Source organism: Pantherophis guttatus, chromosome 3, assembly GCF_059756535.1.
Source record: "Pantherophis guttatus breed Tessera chromosome 3, ASM5975653v1, whole genome shotgun sequence".
Lineage (NCBI taxonomy): Eukaryota > Metazoa > Chordata > Lepidosauria > Squamata > Colubridae > Pantherophis > Pantherophis guttatus.
The window spans coordinates 626,159-641,787 of NC_142065.1; the positions used below are offsets into that span (position 1 = coordinate 626,159).

Below are 15,629 nucleotides of genomic sequence, written 5' to 3' on the forward strand. Positions count from 1 at the left end.
CAGTCAGGGAGACTGCTAGCAAGGGGTCCCCAGAGGCCCCACTTGGGGGGGGGGATGAGCAGGAGGCGAAGGCCGGAGGAAACCTTCCCTGCCCAGCTGGAGGTGCTCTGGCCCAGAGACGAGGGGGGAGCCTCGCGACTGTCCTTCACGACTGGCTGCTGCTCCCCTTCCTCCCCACCAGCGAAGCCCATCCGTCTGTCAGGGACAGGATTGCATCCCATAGAATCCCACCACTTTTACCAAAGAAAGAAGTTTCTGTGAGGGGCCAGAGAGGGAGAAAGAAACAGAGGATCTTCCCATTATGCCCCCACCTGAACCGAAGGCCCAGTCCGTCCGTCAGCCAGCCCAGCAACGGGTGAATCCCTCTGGGGCTGCCCTGGCTCAGCTCGGGGGTTAGAAAACACGCTAAAGTAGTCCTCCACTTATGACTACAATTAGGATCAGAATTTACATTGCTAAGAAAAGTGGCCGTTAGGTGAACCACGCCTGATTTTATGAGCTGTCTTCCCATGATAAGCGAATCACTGCAGTCGTTAAGTGAATCAGTGGTTGTTAAGCGAATCTGGCTTCCCTCATTGACTTTGTTTGTCAAAAGCCGGCTGGGAAGGTCACAAATCACACGACTCCAGGAGGCTTCAACTGTCGTACCTCCCTGCCAGTTGCCAACTCCCCAAGGTGTGGTGATTGGTCCATGGGGATGCTGTCGTAACAGTCATAAGTGTGAGGACAGACCATAAGTAACTTTTTCAGTGCCGTTGTAACTTTGAACGGTCACTAAGCAAATGGTTGTGAGTTGAGGATTACCTGTATCAGATATTTATCCAACGATTCATCCTGGGAACTTCTCAAGACTTCCGACTGGTCATCAGGATCAGCCCCCCCAGCTGGAAGTCCCCCCCCTCCTCCTTTGGGTCACTCCTCTCTGCTGCAAATCCTTTCCTTCTGACCCAAAGGAGCCTTTTTTTTTTCAAGCTTCCTTGCTTTTCTTTGAAGACGTTTCGCTTCTCCTCCAAGAAGCTTCTTCAGCTCTGACTGGATGGAGGGGAAAGGAAGGATTTATACTCCTTGCAGACAGTTGCATAAAAATCCTTCCCTTCCCCTCCATCCAGTCAGAGCTGAAGAAGCTGGTTGGATGAGAAGTGAAATGTCTTCAAAGAAAAACAAGGAAGCCCAGTTGCCTCTTGAAAAAAAAGGCTCCTTTGGGGCAACCATGATTCCAGAGAGCTTCCTTCTGAGTTCAGCACAGCTCAGGTGTGTCTGCCCAGCAGCCGGAAGGCCTGGCTGAAACAGCAGGTCAGGTGGAGCGGTTGAAGCAGAATAACAGAATAACAGGGTTGGAAGGGAGCTCAGAGGTCTTCCAGTCCAGCCCCCCTGCTCAAATAAGAAACTCTCTACTATTTCAGACAAATGGCTGTGCAAACTTCTTCAAAACCAGCACCTACAACTTCTGACGGCAACCCGTCCCACCGGTTAACTGTTCTGTCAGGGTCTTTCTCTAGAAATAGGTTGCTTCTCTGCTTGATGAGTTTCCATCCGTTGCTTCTTGTTCTGCCTTCAGGGGCTTTGGAGAATAGCTTGCCCCCCCTTCTTTGGGGCAGCCCCTCAAATATTGTAACACTGCTGTCAGGTCCCCCTGGTCCTTCTTTTCTCCAGACTGGCCAAACCCCAAATCCTGCAACCGTTCTTCATATGTTTTAGTCTCCAGGCCTTTAATCCTCTTAGTTGCTCTTTCCTGCAAGGTTTCCAAAGTTTCTACATTCATTTAGTGAATGTTCAGAGTTACAACAGCACTGACTTATGACTGTTTTTCACACTTATAACCATGCACCATCCCTGTGATCACTTGATCCAAATTGGGATGCTTGGCAACTGACTCCTATTTACGACGGTTTCCGTGTCCCCAGGTCATGTGATCCCCTTTTGTGACTTCTGACAAGCAAAGCCAATGGGGAAGGCAGATTCACTTAACAACCGTGTGACTCACTTAGCAACTGCAGATTCACTTTAACTGTGGCACAAAAGGTTGTAAAATTCACTTGACAAATGTTTCACTTAGCAACAAAAATTTTGGCTTCGGTTGTGGTCATAAGTCAAGGCTTACCTGTGCTGGCTGCCTCCTTCCCAAGGCCTGCGAGGTCTTTTCATCTTGGTGAGCCGGGGTGGGGGTGGGGAATGGGCATCAGACGGGGGTTCACAAAAACATCCCTTGCATTTTGGCGTTTCCGGGGGGAATTCCAGGGAGAGACGGGAGATCGCGGCTATCCAACCTCGGCAGCTTTCAGATCTGTGGAAATGGCCAGCATTGCAGCCTCCAGCCCTGAGCCGCCCCAGCACCGGGTCTCCCGCGGATGCCTCCTAAGCCTTGGCCGGCTCGGAGCAGCCGCCCATCTCGGCACCCACCAGCCCCGGGCTGAGTCCGCCCCCCCCTCCTTCGACGGGCAAACTTCAGCGGGCGGGACTGGCAGGCGCCGCTCGTCCGCCAAGGAGCCGGGAGCGAGGCGGGGGGGGGGAGCTTCGCGCGACCCTCTGCATCGGCCGCGTGTGGCGGCGAGACGGCTGGGAGACTTCGGGGCCGAGAGACGCGTGTCCTAAACCGGCACCAGCCCCCCCACCGTCCCGGTCCCTGTGCCAAGGCTTTGGCCGGGTCCCCGAAGGGCGGCTGGGCAGCTGCTGCCTCGCCCCCCGTTGGCCAGGAGAGCCGATCGGCGGGAGCAGAGGGAGCCGGGGCTGCGCGATCCTCCGCTTTTTATGGAGCGAATAAAGAGAAACCCAAACCGGGCGAGGAAGCAGAACGGCCGACACAGGGCAGCCTCTGCGGGAGGAACCGCGCGGGGAAGGGGCGCGGCTGGCCGGGCAGCCCGGCACCCACCGCTCCAGGCGAGCCATCGCGAAAGGAAGGGACGGGGTTGGGGCCCTTCGCGGGGATAAGAGCCGGGGCTTTGGGCCGCTGCCTGTCTTCTACCCTACAAACTCTAATAGTTGGAAGGGACCTTAAAGGTCATCTAGTCCAACCTCCTAGTCCTGGAAACACAGTCGCAGAAAGCCCCCCTTCCCAGCTTTCGAAGACCGCAAAGCGGCCAAGGCCATTGCGGGCTGTGTCGCCGGCCGAGAACTGGCTTGCTTGCCCCCCAAACCGAATAAACTCTGCTCTGGGGGATCTTCTTTCCAGAGGCGCGGTTCTGAAAGGCAATGCACCCGAAGTGTCCGTCCGTTCAGACTCTACGATGCCCGGTTGCCTGTCCCACCTAAAAACCTTTTTCATCAAAACCACGGAAAACAAAAGGGCCAACCTCCCGGGCCAGGCAGCTCTGAATATTTCTCTGGCTGCCAAAATTTGCCTATAAAAACAAAATACCAAGGAGAAGTCCGCAGGCTCTTCCTTTTGGAAGGAACAAGCAAGCAGGCACCGTAGTAGAAAACCTGCCACACACTGGGTGGTGGCGCAGATCAGCAGGGGAGTCCCGACTGAGCCTGGTTCAGGAGCCAGCTGGGTCCCCCGGGTGCCGTTTTCCCAGGAGCCACACATGGGCTCAAGGAAGATGTTCCCCAGCTTAGAAACAATTGGGGGACCCGGACTTGATGAGACAGGGAGCTGCCCGCAGTTTATTGTAAAATAGGCAGCTGTAGCAATGTTTTAAATAAATGAGTAAACACTTCATGTAAGGTGCCAGACCACAATTTAGCTGACTGTAGCCAATAGATGCAGATGCCCTTCCCATGTTCCATCGAAGGTGGCCCAGACCAACCCTGTTGTTCTGCTGAGGTGTCACCAGGGGGCAGCACTGAGCCAAGCTCTGATGAGCCCTGCGAAAACCCTGACTGACGAGCCGCGGCCGATGGGTCTTTGGACCGAACCTGTCTTGTAGGGCCAGGTGAAGAAGAGGGGCGCCTCGGACAGCCGAGCGAAACATACAATTTATTGACATTGCAGTACCAGGTGATGCCAGAGTCGAAGAAAAAGAACTGGAAAAAATCATGAAATATCGCAACCTGGCCATCGAAACTACACGGCTATGGATGAAACATGTAACAGTGATACCCATAGTCATCGGGGCACTTGGTATCATGTTCAAGAATTTTATAAGATACATAAACAAATTGTAGCTTCCTGCAATAACACCAGCTCAACTGCAAAAAAATGCACTACTTGGAACATCATACATCTTAAGAAGGTACTTGGTTGATACCTAGGACGTTGGCAGCAACTTACATCAACTATTAGCACCAGTCAGTGGTATTTGTGATGCATTTTTGAATGTTCAGTTGACTATGTTTCATGTTTCATGAAGTTAATAATAATAATAACCATAATAATAGGTACCATGTCCAAGAATTTTATAACAATTTTATATAATTTTATAACATCAGCAAATTGCAGCTTCCTGCAATAACACCAGCGGAACTGCAAAAAACTGTGCTACTTGGAACATCATACATCTTAAAAGGGTACTTGGTTGATACCTAGGACGCTGGCAGCAACCCGTATCAACCACTAGCACCAGTCAATCGTATTTGTGATGCATTTTTGAATGTTCAGTTGACTGAGTTTCATGTTTAATCATCATCATCATCATCATCATCATCACTGGAAATTGTGCCAGAAATTTGGATCTGAGTACAGCAAAAACCACTGGGAACATCAGGTTGAGAAAGTTTTAGAGAATGAGAAACTCACGATCTTGTGGGACTTTAGGATTCAGACTGACAGGCACTTGGTCCACAACACACCTGACATAACAGTAGTTGAAAAGAAAAAAGTATGGTTCATTGACATTGCAATACCTGGTGATGCACAGATTGAAGATAAGCAGCAAGAAAAAATCACAAAGTACTGCGACTTGCAAATTGAAGTTGAGCGACTGTGGAAAAAGAAATTGTGTGTTGTCCCGATTGTAATTGGAGCCCTTGGAGCAATACCCAAAGGGCTACACCGCTATTTAGAAATTCTAAATTTGCCGGACTTGAACATTTTGACTCTACAAAAAACCACCTTACTCGGAACAGCTTACATCCTCCGACGATACCTTAACAGTTCCTAGGTCCTTGGTTAGGACTCGAGCTGCTGAGCTATTAACCAGCCTCAAAGGCTGTGAATCTCACTAAAGATTAAATAATAATAATAATAATAATAATAATAATAATAATAATAATAATACTGGTAATAACAACAGAGTTGGAAGGGACCTTGAAGGTCATCTAGTTCAACCCTCCACCCAAGCAAAAGACCCTACACCATTTCTGACCGATGGCAGTCCAGTCTCTTCTTGGAAGCCTCCAGTGATGAAGCTCCCACAACTTCTGAAGGCAACTTCTGTTCCATGGGTTGATCGTTCTCACGGTCAGAAAATTCCTCCTGATTTCTAGGTTGAATCTCCAGTTTCCATCCCTTATTCCTTGTTTGGACTAGGTGACCTACAAAGTCTCTTCCAACTGTTATTGTTACCCAGACTGGAGTTGGCACTCTGGGCAAAAGAGGATTGCCTCTCACCATTACACCTGTTCAGGGGGAGGGAACTGGTGCTGCCACCTCTTCAGAAAGCTGATAACCATCTCCAGAGATCTGCCAAGGGCCAGGCTACCTCCTCCCTGGGTTTGGCAGGCTGGGAAGAATATGTATGATCACAGCAGCTGGGACTCACCCTAATGGGGGAAACACGCCTCCTGAATAGGACGAGTGTGAGCAAGATCATACTAAGATTATCACGGGATGCCATGAAATGTTACATATTAAAGTTACTGAGCATACATGTTGCATCAAAGATATGTTAAATGATACTAAGCAATAAAAGACGTTATTCCAAAAACACCAGATGTTTGAACTGTATATAAAGTGATTCTCCACCCCCTCTCTTTTTTGAGTGTTGTATACATAAATAAAGAAGTTTTAATTCAGTGGCCTCCCAGCCTTTTTGATTCTATGGAAGGGGATTTTTTCCTCGCAGAATGGGGGTGCGCTGCCTGGATCCCACGAGTGCACACAATCTCATTGCAAACCAGTAGTAAAGGTAAGTAGAACCCACCCCTGGTTAACAGCCAGCTAACACTGTCCTCCCCAAATAATCTCTTTGGAAGCCCAACTGCTGCCCTGAGGAACACTATTCTCCAACACATCGTGGAATGTGGTAGATTCTCCAGTTAGACTGGGGGAAGGTGGCAAGAGGGAGCCCAGTTTAAGAGTCCTTCCACTGCAGAAAGCCTGACCCCTCTGAGAATCCTTGAAGCCTTATCTGATAGTTCTCAAGGGAATGCAGTCACTCCAGTGAGATTCTTGTAACATAGATAACTAACAATCAAGCTGCCCTTGAGACTGTTCACAAGTGGTTCTGCTTGCTTGCATCTGACACTGAGCAAGATTTGAAGGCAGTGCTGCTGTAGGCTTCTGGCATCTGCACCCAGCAAAGCCTCAGGCCAAAGCTCTGCTTAAAATATGCAGTTTCTTTAACAGCAGATAAGGAGAAAAGCTGGGAAATGATGCCTAAACCAAGGGCAGTGGACCAGATTTGGCCAAAGTTTGTCAAGCTTAGATCCCACATTGTTTTCCATACATTGCAAACCTCACTGCTATCACATCTTGCCTTAAGAAGGCACACGTTAAAACAGAGAGGTCCTGTGAAATGTCATGTAATTTCTGCCCTATGCAGGTCAGGTCATGTTGCCTCCTACGGCTTGTCAGACTTCCTGAACCGCATGTACTGATGGGGACAGAGAAAAAATACAATTTTATTGCTCAGAAGCTAAAGAGGAACCTGGGAGCTCTCTGACATTCTGGGGATTAAGAACCTTATAAACAGAAGAACAGGGACACTGACAGCCACTGAAGATGTTACCTAGCCTGTTAACAAAATATTCAGAAAACCAATCCACAAGCTCGGAGAACAAACCTTCCCCTTAATTAAGAATCTTCCCAGCGACTTTCTCCCCTTCCTTTTGCAGGTCACAGTCCAAATTTGTTTAATATATTTTTAAGTTGTTTTAAATTTTATATTTTTATGTTTTTATTTTTGGCTGTACACCGCCTTGAGTCCTTCGGGAGAAGGGCAGTATATAAATTTAAATAATAAATAAATAAATAAATAAATGTTAACAATTATCTTAAGGGAGGAGATGTGCTCTTTCTGTCCTCCTTTCTGCAAAAACAGATTTCCCAGCTCCAAAAGCCTGGATTTTGTCCCCTTGTTCTTCAGGGGCCGTTGCTTCCACTCCCCCTGGATGCCTGTGGAAAAAGGGAGGAAAAGAAAGGAAAAGGAAAAGGAAAAAGGGAGAAAGAAAAGGGAAAGAAAATGAGGAGAAAGAGAAGAAAAAAAGGAGAAAGAAAAAAGGGAAGGGAAGGAGGGAGGGAGAGAGAAAGAAAATGAAAGAAAGAAAAAGAAAGGAAGAAGGGGGAAAGGATTGCAAAGGGGAAAGAAAGAAGGAAAGAAAGAAAGAGAGAGAGAGAAAGAAAGAAAGAAAGAGAGAGAGAGAGAAAGAAAGAGAGAGAGAGAGAGAAAAGAAAGAAAGAAAGAAAGAAAGAAAGAAAGAGAGAGAGAAAGAGAGAAAGAGAGAAAGAAAGAAAAAGAAAAAATTCTCATGCAATCTCTCAGGAGAGCCAACTCATTTGAAGGCGTTTGGACGAACTTCCTGGTTTGGCCGGAAGCGGAAGCGCGGGAGCCGACCGAGGGGAGAGCGCTTCCGCACCGGCCCGGCCACGTGACCGTCCAAGATGGCGTCCTCCAGGGGAGCCGGCAAGGCGCCAGAGTCCGGGCAGGGGCCGGAGCCGGCGGGGGACCTGCGCAGCGTCCTGCTGACCAGCGTCCTGCAGCTGGAGCCTCTGGACGTGGACCTCTTCCGGTCAGCGGGGCCGGGGCCGCCAGGGCCTCCCGCCGAAGTGGCTGGGACGGTGTTTCTCGACCCTGGCCGCTTGGAGAGGGAGGGGGCTGGCTGGGGAGTTCTGGGAGTTGAAGTCCACCCCTCTTCAAGCGGCCGAGGTTGAGAAACACTGGGCTGTGGGGGGGAGGGGGAGGGGGAGGAGGCGGCTCGACCTGTCGAGTGTCTGTGGAGATGCTCAGTCATCCAGGTCATGGTTGTCCCAAAGGTGCTTTTTCAAGAGGCAACAGCACTTCCTTAAAAGGTTTCTTTAGAAAGTCCAGTTCCCTTTTGGAAAAGCACCTTTGGGGCTCGACCTGTCAAGTTCCTGCCTGCCTGCAGCTGTGGAAGTCACCCTGCCCAGAGGCTTCCCTGTTTAGTGTTGGAGGTGGCCGCTCTGTGTCTACCTCGTGAACCAACAGTGGGGTGGCCGCCTCATCCATGGGGACAAGCAGCCAGTCTGGTCCCAGGCTCTGAATGTTGCCACGGAGGCGGAAGGCTGGGCCTTAGGATTTGGCCTTGGATCTTGGCACCAGAGGGAGCTTGGGGGCAGCCACTCGACTCCCCAGCCTGCATCGCCCCCCCCCAGCTTCCCCCCGAGGAGGCGGCCATTGCCATCTATAACTCTCCTCTTCTTTTCTCCTTAGGGGAAGGCACTACTGGGTGCCGGTCACGCAGCGTCTTTTTGGAGGGCAGATAGTGGGCCAGGCACTGGTGGCAGCAGCCAAGGCCGTGACGGACGACCTGGAAGTCCATTCGCTCCATTGCTACTTTGTGAGGGCAGGTAATTAACAGCTTCTGGAGAGGGAGGGGTGGGAGGCCCAGCAAGGGTGCCCGTCAGACTTAAAGGAGGGTGCTGCTGGGAACTGCTCTGCTTATAATTTACTTATTTGTTAAATTTATTTCTTACTTGTGGCTTACCATAATAAAAAGGAAGAAAAATGAAAGGAGTGTAAACAAGTAAAATACCGGAACCATAAAATTATCAATGACAAATGCTGATAATAATACATCATTATGATATTCAAAAAGAAATGAGGCAGATTTTCCTGATTGTGAGACCAGGTGGTGGAATACCCTGCCTCCTGAAGTTGCTGTCCTATTGCCAAAAGCTTTTAAGAAAAGATGGGGCAGCTATTTGTGGGATACAATGGGCAGGGGGTTGGATTATATTATTCTCACTGTCACCAGGGTTCCTTGGCTGGGACAAATGGGGGCTTACAACAGGTTCTTCTGGCTTCCAGGGGACCCCACTGTGCCTGTTCTGTATCAGGTGGAGCGCACCCGCACCGGAAGGAGCTTTTCGGTACGCTCGGTCAAGGCCATCCAGCATGGGAAGCCCATCTTTATATGCCAGGCTTCCTTCCAACGGGGGCAGCCCAGCCTGGTGCAGCACCAGTTCCAAATGCCGGCTGTGCCGCTCCCAGAGGAACTGCTGACGCAGGAGCAGCTGATCCAGAAGTATCTGCGGTGAGTGGCTGGGAGGAAGAGGGCTTGCTGCAGTGCTGAGCCAACGGCACACCTGGCATCTCTCAGTGGGAGATGCCCCCAGCCGCTCCATCCTGGAATGCAGGAATTGGCCCTGAAGAGAGTTTAGCTCTGCCCCTGAGAAATTCCTTGGAGATTCTTGTATCTCTGGCAGTTGGGAGTGTATCCTAAATTCGTTGCTTTTTCCTGGCAGCAGTACAGAATCCAGGGCCTCAGAGGTGCTATCGGCGTGTTGAGCCGAGGCTGCTGCAGCTCAGACTGAGGCACAGTCTCCACTCTGCTTCCACTTTTCTCCACCTTTGGCAGAAAGTACTGTACTGGCACAGCCTCCGTGATTTCTAGCATCTCACACTGGCATCTGCCTTTTTTCCAAAGGGATCCCAACCTTCTAGAGAGATATCGGCAGGGACTCCGGAGAATGCTGGCCCAGGAAGTTCCAATTGAGATGAAGCCGGTGAATCCACCTGACTTTTTCCACCAGAATTCCCAGGAACCCAAGCAGCTCTTCTGGGTGCGTGCCAAGGGCTACATCGGTAAGACCTGCATCCTGACCCCAGCCTGCTTTCCAAGAGCAGCTTTATCATGCCCTGCTCTTGGTCAGCTCCCAGGGGAGGGAAGAGCTAGCTGGAGAAAGCAGAGACCTCCGTTTGCCAGCTGAAGGTTCTTGTGGTGTGAGGAGGCTCTGTGGGGAGTGGTGGTCTTTTTGCCCCATCTTCTTCAGAAAAGCTGTCCCTTTGAGCCCATCTCTTGTCTTCTGCTGGTGGGCCAGTTGGGGACATTCCTATTGGCAGGGGAGAACCACCTGGGAAGGACAGCGCCAGCCCTTCAGGCACCGTGTTTGTATGAGTGGGGTTCTGAGTACAAGTGCTTGTTATGGGGCTGGGCTTAGGAACCGCCTCCTTCAAAACGAATCTGCCTCCGCCCCCCTCAAGGCCCAAGAGTGGCTGCCTCCTCCTCCTCCTCCTCTGCCGGCTAGTTGCTTCAGGATGCAGTCTGACCAGCATTGTTTTCTATGCTGCAGATGATTTTGTGAAATTTAGAGCTTTGGGCGGTTTACTGGTTTTTAATTAACATGCTCAATTCTGCCCTCGGGATGATTACAAACACTGCAAGAAATGTGTGCCGAAGACACCTCCCACCCCCCACGGGCAGAAGAGCGCTTGGCCTGTTGAACAGGGCTGCCTTGCCTTTTCCTGTGTAGCCCAACCTCCTCACTCTCCCTCCCGCCCCCAGACTCACCCCCTTGCTTTGCCTTCAGGCAATGCCGGCTTTGGCGCTAGTGTTGGCTTCTCCATTTCAGGTGAATGTGACATGAAGCTGCACTGCTGCGTGGCTGCGTACATCTCGGACTATGCGTTCCTGCGGACAGCCCTGTTGCCACACCAGCACCACACAGTGAAGTTCATGGTCTCGCTCGATCACACCATGTGGTTCCACGCGCCCTTCAGAACCGATCAGTGGATGCTGTACGAGTGTGAGAGCCCCTGGGCCGGTAAGCGCCTCGGCCAGCCTGTGAGGGTGGTGGGTGGTCCAGGAGAGACTCCAAAGCAGCAGGAGGTGTGGCAGCTTCTCCATTCTCCTCCTCCTCCCCCCCACAGGTGGCAGTCGGGGCTTGGTACAGGGCCGCCTGTGGCGCAGAGATGGTGTGTTGGCGGTCAGCTGTGCCCAGGAAGGAGTAATCCGCGTACAGGAAGAGCAGCCTGCCACCAGCAAACTGTAGCAGTCTGTTTCTTCCCCATTGGTACTCCTCTCCTAAGGGGAGCCCCCCCTCCCTCCCTCTTGCACTGGCTGAGTCTTCGGTGGGTGACGGTTGCTTACAAGGATTCCCATAACCCCTGGAGATGGCAGTTACTGATGGAAACATTGGCACCCCACTTTCCTTGGGCATATTAATTTATTAGAGACTGGCTTCTGTTCCCTGACAGTTAATAAAGGGAGTAAAGCATCCCACGCAGCTCTGGTTTCTGAAGGGAAGGAAGACGTTCCTGTGGCTCCACCTGAAGGGGGACCCTGCCTACTTCTCAGGCTGCGGCCAGAGTCCCGCCTTCGGCAGTGCCTAATGGTCTCCCCCAATTGAGCGAGAATAGCCTGTGGGGAGCCTCTCAGGAGGGCCCTTTGCCGCCCCTCTGCCAGCCAGCCCTGCAGATGCTCAGTGACAACACAGCCATTGTCATCACCTCACTTTCTTGGAAGGATTTGGGGGATTGTGGGTCTGCATCCCAGAAGCCTCTTCTGAACGGGCCAGCCAGCTTCATCCAGCTGCTGGGCAAGCAGAGACGCAGAGCTCACAAGAGGAAGATGGCACTGGCTCTTGCTGCTGGCCTCTCGCAGATGCCCCTCTGCTTCTCATCTGGTGCCCCCACTTCCTGGCAGCTCCTCAGGGCAGCGTCTGTTTGAGCAGCAGCTCCTTCAAAGGGGGTGTCGGCTGTTTGCCCTCCCCCAATTCCTGCAGATGGGTCTCCGCCTGCTGCTTGTCCTTGCCCAGCACCCAGGCCAGGTGGACGTGGGTCTGCAGGAGGGCAGCCAGGAGGGGGTGGCTCTGCTGACCCTCCAGCTGCTGCAGGGCCTGCTGGCAGGCCTCCTCGGCCTCTCCCCACTGCTCCAGCTCTTGATGGCAGACAGTCAGACCGGCCAGCGTCAGCAAGAAATGCCCCGAGCGGCAGGCACCCAGTTTCTCCTGCAGCCGCTGTGAGGTCATCCAGGCGGTCAAGGCCTGGGGGTAGAGACCCCTGCCAGTCAAGCCCTGCGCCCGCTGCAGGCTGTCCAGGAAGAAGAATTCCAGGAAGGTGGCCGAGCGGCGGATCTCGGGCGAGGCGTGCAGGCGGGAGAGAAACTGTTCGAACGCTCGGCTGCGCTTGGCGATGGTCGCAGGGGTGAAGTTGTGCCACAGCTGCTTCCGGGGGAAAGGGACCCCCGCCATGTCTCTGCTGAAGTGGCGGCGCAGGCGTCGGTTCAGCCGCTCGAAGTCGGAGTAGCAGCGGGCGATGGTGGCAGGCGTGTGGTCAAATTGCCCTGCCCGGATCAGGTAGATGGTGTAGAGCTGGGTGCCAAGGGACAAATAGGTGAAGAGGGAGCGAGAAGCAGCTGCCCAGCCCATCCCCCTCCCCGCAGCAAAGCCTGTTGACCCTCCCACTGACAGGCTTCCTGCAGAGGCTCCTCCAGCGGCAGAGACGTGGGGGGTGTTGGCAGGTGAAGCGGCTCCTGCCCCTCGAAGAGAATTACCTGAGGCTCTTCTGAGCCCGGAGTGCCCAATGCAGCAGCAGAAGGAAAGAGACAACAGTCAAAGCCAGCTGCCCCCCAGGACCCCAACCCCACTGAAAGGTATGGGCAGGCCCCTTTGGGGAGAAGGGACAGCTGAGACTATGGGGAACCACAGGGTGTCCTTCCAATACCTGGGGGTCCTGCATCTTGCTTTGGGCTGGCCTTCCTTGGGGGGAAAGCAGGAGCGCCCTGCACCTCGCTTCCTTGCAACCTGGGCAAGAGGGCTCCTGCCCGGTCCCCTTCTTTGAGCCCCCTCCTTCACTCACCACGTGCTTGGAGTTGCGCTCGCTGACCACGCTGGCGCTGGTGACCTCGAACAGGAGGCGTTGGGGCACAAAGCTTCCCCGCGATTTCCGCCAGAACTCCTGCAACTGGCGGGTGAGCAGGTGGCTGCCCCGTTGCTCGGCCTGGGGGGAGCCAGACTCTAAGCCAAAGGGGGGGAGAGAGCAACAGGTGAGTCTGGGGGTTGGCCCGTGGAGCCACAATTAACCAGTGGAGCAGCCGGCCTCCAGAGTTGTGGGGGCTCCATCACTGGAGGTTTTTAAGAAGAGATTGGACACCGATTGGTCTGAACTGGTGTGGGGTCACCTGCTTGGGCAGGGGGTTGGACTAGAAGACCTCCGAGGGCCCTTCCAACTCTCTTATTCTGAATTGCATTTCTACTGGAGTCCAGATTTGGCATCAGGAAGGGAAGCTGCTTGGATCTCCCCTTCTAAACCGGGAATTGGCAACTTCGACCTAAATTCAGGGCGTGGGATTTATGGCCGATCTTGCCCTCCGCATATAAACCCTGGTTCTCTGCCCCTTTCACGCCGTACCTCCGATCTCCGCCGCATCTCCGGGCAGGTCGAGATCCAAGAGAGCCCCCAGCTTCCCTCCGGCGGCCCCGAGCCGGGCTCCCTCCTCCTCCTCCTCCTCCTCCTCCTCATGGCTGCTGAAGCTGAGGGTGCCGCTGAGGCGCGTGGCCAGGCCCTCCGTGTCGTCGTCCAGCTCCGAGCTCTCCGGACAGTCCTCGGCCCCGGCGCAGCCCCCGGCCGGCCCCTCCGCCTCCCCGCTCCCGGCCAGCGCGTGCCGCAGCCGGTGCAGAAGGCGGGAGGCCATCGGGGCTCGGCGGGGCTGCTGCGCTGCCCAGGGCCGGCGGCCGCCCCTTCCTTCTCCCCGAGGGCCGGATGGCCTCCCCGGCGGCGCCCTCCGTGGGGCTCGTCGCCGGCCCCGCTGCTCACCTGCCCCGAGGAGCCGCTGGCCGCTCACCTGCGAGGGGCCGCCGCCGCCGCCCTTCTCCCGGCCAAGCGCCGCCCCGCTCCTCCTCCTCCTCCTCCTCCTCCTCTCGCCACCGCGGCTCCGGCCACGGGCCGCCTGCGCGCAGCTGGCCAGAAACGGGGCCGGGCCTCCCTGCTGGGCGGGCGGGGAGGCTCCGAGACAGAAGGCCGGCCGCCTGTCTTCCGCCGCCCTCCGGAGCCCGAGGCGTCCCCCTCCCCGCCCGCGACCGCCGCCCTTCCTGAGCTCCGCGCCCGGCTGAGATGCTCGGCACCGGAGCGCGCCGGTTCTCGCGGCGGCCCCTCTGCAGGATCCAGATGGGCTGGGCAGCCCTTCGGCTCCTTGGAGAGCGGGAGAAGCGGGGTGCAGCTTCCAACCACCGCAGTGCTGGAACTTGGCAGCTTCCACTCCCGGAGTATTTCATTTCATTTATTTAATGACAGGTAGTCCTCGATTTACAACGGTCCATTTAGTTACAGTGGCCCTGGAAGAAGAGATGACACTTTTTTCACACTTGCAACCTTTGTAGCATCCCCAGGCTCATGGGGCCCAAATTCAGGTGCTTGGCAGCTGGCTCCTATTTATGGCGGTCACAGTGTCCCGGGGTCATGTGATTCCCGTTTTCTGACCTTCTGACAAGCAAAATCAAGGAGGAAGCCAGATTCACTTAACAACGTCAGTGATCTCTTAACAATTGTGACAGGAAAAGCCATAAAATAGGGCATAACTCACTTAACAACTGTCTTGCTTAGCAACATAAATTTTGGGCTCAGTTCTGGTCATAAGTCAAGGACTACCTGTATCCTTATTAACATTTAGAAGAGTTCTAAGAGATTTATTTGTAAAATTTATTAGCCGCCCATCTTGCCAATGGTAACACTCATTTTATTCCTTTATTTTATTAATCCAATCTATAAAGCCGCTCATCTCACCTAATTCTATGCAGCACAAAGTTCACCCATCTTCAAGCTGCCAAGGTAGGAACTTTCCTTTAGCAGTTTTGTCGCTTACAAGTTTTTCCCTAAAAGCTCATCTCTGGAAATTGATTTCTTGATGGAAATTTATATGGCTGCCCAATTCACTCTCAGTGATTCCAGTCAGCTTAACTTAAACTGGACCAAGTGGGAGCCTGAATGCCCCCTTCGTGCTTCTACTTGACGGTTGACTGAGACTTTGGAAAAAGTGCAGAGAAGAGCAAACAGATGATTAAAGGCCTGGAGACATAACAATAGGAAGAACAGTTGCAGGAATCGGGCGTGGCCAGTGTAGAGAAAAGAAGGACTGGGGGGACATCGTAGCAGCCTTCCAATATTTGAGGGGCTGCCACAAAGAAGGCAGGGGGTCAACCTATCCTCCAAAGCACCAGAAGGCAGGAGAAGAAGCAATGGCTGGAAAGAAATCAAGGGGAGATCCAGCCTAGAACTATGGAGAAATTTCCTGATGGCGAGAACAATTAATCAGTGGGAAAACTTGCCTTCAAAAGTTGTGGGTGCTCCATCGCTGGAGGCTTTTAAGAAAAGACGGAACCACCATTTGTCTGAAAGGGCATCAGGTCTCCTGCTCGAGCACGGGGTTGGACTAGAAAAGTCAGGAGCATGGCCTCGGGAGAAATGGGTTATCCAGTCTTGGCAGCTTTAAGACTTGTGGACTTCAACTCCCAGAATTCCCCAGCCAGCCATGCTACAGCCTGAAGCTGCATTTGCTTTTTGGCAGTTATATCTTGCTGTTAACTTTTCTTGAGTCAGATATTATGCCAAGATGTTTTAGAACAGAATAAGAGA

At 53.1% G+C, this 15,629-nt stretch overlaps 2 protein-coding genes across 2 annotated transcripts; one reads left to right on the forward strand and one right to left on the reverse strand.

The window, feature by feature from the left end:
* The first annotated feature begins 7,675 nt into the window (after positions 1–7,675).
* ACOT8 (acyl-CoA thioesterase 8) lies at positions 7,676–11,277 on the forward strand. The gene is made up of 6 exons (XM_034424178.2): positions 7,676–7,827; positions 8,490–8,626; positions 9,087–9,312; positions 9,706–9,863; positions 10,631–10,822; positions 10,929–11,277. Exons 1-6 carry the CDS (start codon positions 7,700–7,702, stop codon positions 11,048–11,050), a joined length of 963 nt encoding a protein of 320 aa, XP_034280069.1. The 5' UTR covers positions 7,676–7,699; the 3' UTR covers positions 11,051–11,277.
* Positions 11,206–14,203, reverse strand: SNX21 (sorting nexin family member 21). The gene is made up of 3 exons (XM_034424177.2): positions 13,410–14,203; positions 12,858–13,015; positions 11,206–12,370 (listed from the first exon to the last, which is right to left on the reverse strand). Exons 1-3 carry the CDS (start codon positions 13,690–13,692, stop codon positions 11,708–11,710), a joined length of 1,104 nt encoding a protein of 367 aa, XP_034280068.2. The 5' UTR covers positions 13,693–14,203; the 3' UTR covers positions 11,206–11,707.
* Between the last annotated feature and the right edge of the window lie 1,426 nt (positions 14,204–15,629).

Excerpts from the sequence above, each read along its gene's own strand:
- ACOT8 (XM_034424178.2), top strand. The coding sequence starts at position 7,700 with ATGGCGTCCTCCAGGGGAGCCGGCAAGGCGCCAGAGTCCGGGCAGGGG. Across the intron at positions 9,313-9,705 it reads CTGATCCAGAAGTATCTGCG|GGATCCCAACCTTCTAGAGA; the intron begins GTGAGTGGCTGG and ends TTTTTTCCAAAG. Across the intron at positions 10,823-10,928 it reads GTGTGAGAGCCCCTGGGCCG|GTGGCAGTCGGGGCTTGGTA; the intron begins GTAAGCGCCTCG and ends TCCCCCCCACAG.
- SNX21 (XM_034424177.2), bottom strand. The coding sequence starts at position 13,692 with ATGGCCTCCCGCCTTCTGCACCGGCTGCGGCACGCGCTGGCCGGGAGC. Across the intron at positions 13,016-13,409 it reads AGATGCGGCGGAGATCGGAG|AGTCTGGCTCCCCCCAGGCC; the intron begins GTACGGCGTGAA and ends CCTTTGGCTTAG. Across the intron at positions 12,371-12,857 it reads AGCGCAACTCCAAGCACGTG|CTCTACACCATCTACCTGAT; the intron begins GTGAGTGAAGGA and ends CTTGGCACCCAG.